Source organism: Artemia franciscana, chromosome 3 (genome assembly GCF_032884065.1).
Source record: "Artemia franciscana chromosome 3, ASM3288406v1, whole genome shotgun sequence".
Lineage (NCBI taxonomy): Eukaryota > Metazoa > Arthropoda > Branchiopoda > Anostraca > Artemiidae > Artemia > Artemia franciscana.
Window position 1 is genome coordinate 7,047,373 of NC_088865.1, and position 6,000 is coordinate 7,053,372.

General features: G+C 35.5%; 1 protein-coding gene across 1 annotated transcript in view; it reads left to right on the top strand.

Annotated features, from left to right (window-relative positions):
- The window catches only part of LOC136024816 (WD repeat-containing protein 11-like), a gene marked incomplete in the record, with an annotated part of 191,926 nt that extends 189,539 nt beyond the window's left edge, over positions 1 to 2,387 (top strand). Inside the window, 1 exon segment of the mRNA XM_065700296.1 lies at positions 2,119 to 2,387. Coding sequence (XP_065556368.1) covers positions 2,119 to 2,216 — 98 coding nt within the window.
- Between the last annotated feature and the right edge of the window lie 3,613 nt (positions 2,388 to 6,000).

Sequence of the window (6,000 nt, forward strand, 5' to 3'; positions counted from 1 at the left end):
TCGGTCCCTGTACATAGGTTTAATCATGTTGAATTAAACTATCATTGTAAAAGCTCGCATGGGGGAGAAAATTTTAGGCTATCTTCCACTAAATAATAATAAAAAAGACAAACTAAACAGCTTAAGATTAAAAAAGTATATATATTGGCTTTTGAAAACATTGCTCTACACCGAACTAGGCTAGTCAGTTCCTGAACATATTTGCATGCGTCCACAAAATAGATTATCATAGATACTCAAATCTTGTAGATTCTCTATAAATGCTCATTGCATAGTAACTGGTCAACCTATTTAGCTCCATTATTACTTCTTGGATGTTGTGCTCCAAATCCTTCCAAAAATACTCGACTTAGTTGAGAAAAACAGGTAAATAACTATTTACCAACCTATCTCTTAAATAAGAGTCTCCCTCACTCTGCTCACCAACTAAAGTTGGAAATATCCTGGTCTACAAATTTGGTCAAAATTTAGTAAAGAACAAACCGAATGAAATGTCAATCATAGTCAATCAAATATGACATCATACCCAATGTGACATCATTTTTTATACAAAGATGCAGTTTTGTTAAAAATTAGATTCTGTTTTTAATATTATGTTTATTAATTGGACATCATAGAGAGCTGTTTAAATGCTCATTTCCAAGGAAATTGCTATATCTAGTGCTTTTTGTAATTATCACTTACATGAAGTAGGTAGATATTGCAATTTTCTTTCAAATGATCCCTTAAACAACTGCCTATGATGTTGCAGTTCCCCGTAAGCGGCAATACAAAAATCATAAAAGAGTATACAATAGTGCCACTCATGGTAAACAAGTTATTTTCATTGTTGTTCAAGCTGGGGGGGGGGGTTTGTAACCTTTTGGTATGAAGTTTCTGACAATGGCAATTCCAATAGTACAATATTTTTTTTTAGATCCGACACTGTTTTTGGACTGTCTTTTGGTATTCCCATAAATTTGTTTTCGCAATAATCTTTTTGTATTATATATAACCGATATAATAGTTACCCATCCTGAATCACATATAAATGGATATATTTATCAATTGATAATTCTTTTTTCACGAAGTGTTTTCACGTTTTCGGTTATTATGAGACGAAATTCGTCTTTACTAGGTTGGAGCAATGTTCTAATTCTGATAGTAGAGTATCCAGACTTTTATTGTTTCTTTAGTTTGTTTGATCATATTGAAAATATCAAACATAAATAGGAACTACCTTAAAAATCTTTGTAGATTTTATAGAAAGAGGAACAAAAAAAGAAGAGGATCTTAAAGAAAACGGGGAAAGAGAATAGAAAGTTGAAACAATATTGCGAAAGAAGGAAGTAATTGGTAATGTAACACTAAAACTGACTGAAAATCATGGTTCTTAGAGTATGGTTATTATTTTGGTATGAAGGTAGTGGCCTGGCCAGCAATTGCACTGCCATGTGTGGCAACCGGGATGGCCACCTTTTTTTTCAACTTGGACGTAACTTTCACTGTTACAAACACATTTGCTTTGTATATTTGCGTCTGTGAAGTCGAAAAATAAATTGAAATATCCATGCATAATTGGGATCTTGTCTTCGATGATCCCCTCTCCTCTGTTTTCCTCATATTCCTGCAACCTAAAGGTTTTCTTCCAATTAGGGAAATGATCTAGATATCGTGAGAGTAATTTGCTTCCGTTTGCTAGTCGCGCTATATTAGTGATATATATTAGTGATATCCTATGACTTTTAGGGGGTGTTTCCCCCTATTTCTGAAATGAGGCAAATTTTCTCAGGCTCGTAACTTTTGATGGGTATAACTGATCTTGATGAAACTTATATATTTAAAATCAGCATTAAAATGCAATTCTTTTGATGTAACTATTGTTATAAAAATTCCGGTTTTTAGAGTTTTGGTTACTATTGAGCCAGGTCGCTCCTTAGTACAGTTTGATTACTACTAGTTTTGGTTACTATTGAGCCGGGTCGCTCCTTACTACAGTTCGTTACCACGAACTGTTTGACAAATCTGTGTGACCCGAGCAACCCTTGGTGTGCAAATGGTATGGAAGTGGTGCAAATGGTATGCAGCCTAGATACATAGATTGATTTGTTTCACTAACTCGGGGTATTTTTTTTTAAGAAGTTCCTGAAAATCTACAAAATTCCTTGATGCAATCTTTGAAGAATGACTTATCCAAAAGTGGCTTCAAGGTGCCAATGGACTTCTCTATTTTCTAAATACATTCCAATCTAGTTAGTCAACTTGTTCAAAAAATGGACCAATTTATGAGGAAAATGTTGCTGTTGTTCTGTTTCTTCTATTTTTTATCTGTGTTGTTTCTATTTTACATGTTTTGTGACGTTTTTATTTTGGATTCTTTGATATACAGTTTGGCTTTTCTTGCAAAATCTTTTTTTTTATGATTAAATGCTGATATGCAAATATCATGCAGTTGGTAGAACTTTTAAAAACACGGTTTCTAAACTAACACTGAGAGATAATTTCCACAATTTTTGTATGAGATGATTTTTGCATGTTAAAGAAAACTTGTCAGCTTTATAGATTTCACTCTTGTGCTTGGTTCTTAGAAAATATTTGGCTCATGTATGGCTACATTGCCCAGTCGAGCCAGTAATGATTTCTTTCCTTCCACTGGTACATAAATCAACCAAACTAATTTTCTTATAAATAAATGCTTAAATTTATTGACTTTATCCAGAATAAAGTAATTCCCCCCTACAAAGAGTCGAGCTCACGATTGTCGGAGGTAACAAGCATAAGAATTTAACTCATCAACATGACAAATAAGTAAACGAACAAGTAACATACAAAACTTGAAAACAGAAGTCTCAAAAAAATTAATGCTAGACAAGCTTTGCATGGGAGGCACCCTGACATAAGCAAAAAGAATCATATAGTTCCATAAGACGGATCAATGCTATGACTTCTACTTTTCTATCCCTCCCTTAAACTACGATCTACACGGGCTGCTTGAATTCAAGGATACTGGTAAATTTTGGGAAAACTTGTAAACAAATCAAAGATTTTAGAAGAAGAATTTTGAAGCTTCTGGAAACTGAGACTTAAGTTAAGAGAAAGAGAAACTCTTTAGTAAACGAAATTCTAAAAATCGGAATATTGATGCTAAAACTACTACTACTACTACTAATAACTCACTGCAGCACCAAGCCGCCTGAGGCCAACACAGCTACGCACGCTCCTCCTCCAACCTAATCTATTTAAAGCCTCCCTCTTTACACCCTCCCAGGAAGTTCCCATTTCCTTTAAATCTTTATTTATGACATCCTCCCAACCCAGACAAGGACGACCTGCTTTCTGTGTAGCCCCAGACGGTTGGCCAAAAAGGACAATCTTCGGTAATCTGTCATCCTTCATCCGTAGAACGTGGCCTAGCCATCTCAACCTTTCTTTCATTATAGCCCCAGAAAGTGGGATTGAACCACACTTTTCGTACAACCTACTGTTTGAAATACGGTCAGTCAGCCGGGTACCCAGAACAATCCGTAGGCAATTTCTCTGGAAAACATCTAGTAAATTTTCATCTGCCTTTCGGAGTGCCCATGCTTCAGAGCCATATTTGACCACTGTCATCACTGTAGCTTCCAATATTCTAATCTTGGTTTGTAGGCTTATCTTTCTATTCTTCCAATTTTTTTTTAACTGTGAAAAAACACCCTGAGCTTTAGCTATTCTACTTTTAACATCCTCACTGCTCCCACCATCTTTACTAATAATACTACCAAGGTAACTGAAGCCCCCAACCTGATCAATCTTTTCGTTACCTAATATCACCTGTTCATCTTCACTTATTCCTAACCTTAGTGACTTAGTCTTCTTAACATTAATTTTCAAGCCTATTTTAGCACCCTGAACTCGTAAAACCTCTAAAAATTCATTCATTTTGCTCACACTTTCATATAATATGCTTAAATCATCAGCATAATCTAAGTCCAGGAGCGTTCTTCCTCCCCATTTGATTCCATGGTCTCCAATTGCCTTTCCTGTGCTCCTTAAGACGAAGTCCATCAAAATGATCCATATAAAGGGGGATAGAACACAACCCTGCTTAACTCCTGATTTAATACAAAACCAGTTGCTAACCTCATTTCCTACCTTAACGGCAGCAGTATTATTCTCGTACATAGCGCAAATCACTTTAATGTATTTTTCAGGTATACCATATAACGACAAGACCTTTGGTAACGCTGTTCTATCAACAGAATCGAAAGCTTGCTCATAATCGATAAAACTGAGGACCAAAGGTGTTTAACAACGAAGGGACTTCTCAATTATTAACCTAAGAGTGAAAACATGGTCGACACATCCTCTACCTTTTCTAAAACCGCATTGTTCTTCCCTTAAAACTTTGTTTACAGCATGTCTCAGTCTAAAAAGTATCATATTACTCAGTAATTTGCTACCTACAGAGACCAGACTAATGCCTTGATAATTACGACACTCACTCTTGTCACCTTTCTTATACAGTGGTTTAATTAAGGTTTTCCTAAAATCATTGGGTACTTCCCCTTTTTCAAAAATCATGTTCATAATCTTCAGTAGCTTATTCCTAACCTCAGAGCCACCATATTTAAGAAACTCATTAATCATACTATCAGCACCTGGGGCCCTATTATTTTTTAATCCTTTTAGTACTGTCGCTAATTCTTCCTCACTAAACAAATCTTCCTTCACATCCAAGGTATCACAAACTTTTTCATTTTCATCTATATCTTTTCCTGCAACTGTATCTCGGTTTAGCACATTCTCAAAATGTTCCACCCATCTTTCTTTAACTTTTTCCTTATCACTAATTGTGGCCCCATTTCTATCTTTAACAAGGACTAGTCCGGATTGGCTACTCCCTTTCAATTTATTAACATGCCAGTATAATATTTTACTATTATGCCGTCTAGCCGCATCTTCCAGATCCTCAGCAATTTTATCCATCGCCTCCACTTCACATCTCCTTAGTTCATATTTTAATGCTTTCTCCACTTTCTTTACATTCCTTTTGTTTTCATACGACCTATCACTCAGATAATTCTTATACAAACCCCTTCTACTCCCTATTAAACCTAAAGCTTTTCCACTAATATTCCTAGTTGCAGTCATAGTTCTCTTCCCCTAGGACACCATCAGCAACTTCACAAATTGTTTTTCTGGAATTATTCCATCCATCTTCCACATTGTCAAATTTTAAACTCTCAAATTTAGTACTCAACTGTTCCTGGACTTTTTTTTCTCAAATTTTCATCCTGAAGTTTACCAACATCATAACTTTCCAGGAGGGAGTTACCCTTCCGAAATTTCAACTTTAAATTAACCTTAGACACTACTAGATGGTGATCTTTACTTTTAACATCAATAACGGCACTCCTATACACCCTAGTATTTTGTATTAATCCTGCTAGTCTTCTGTTTACAATAACATAATCAATAAGGTTTGCTGTCTTACCATCACGTGAATACCATGTCAACTTATGGGTCATTTTGTGACCAAACACCGTATTGGTTATAACTAGGTTGTTATACCTACAAAATTGCAAAAGCCTATAGCCATTACTGTTTTCTTTTCCTACACCAAATTTACCTAGGCTAGGATACCATCTATCCCTATTTCTACCAACCTGGGCATTAAAATCTCCTAGCAAAAACACCATATTTCTACCTGGTACTAAGTCTATTTGCTCCTGTTACTGTAAGTAAAATTCATCTGAGTCACTAGTATCTCCATCAGTTGGTTCAATGGGGGCATATACTACTATAACTGATACCCTAAACTTTTTAGTCATAAAATGAGCAATTAGTATTCTATTATTAATACATTCCCAGCCTAAACAAGACTTAGCAGCTTCCTTATTCATCATGAGCCCTACTCCCTGTCTATGTACCCCATCCTTCCTGCCTGAGTAAACAAATTCTATGTCACCTAATTTCATGCTTCCTATCCCTGGGATATGAGTTTCTGAAACTCCTAATAAATCCAGTTCAAATCGTCTG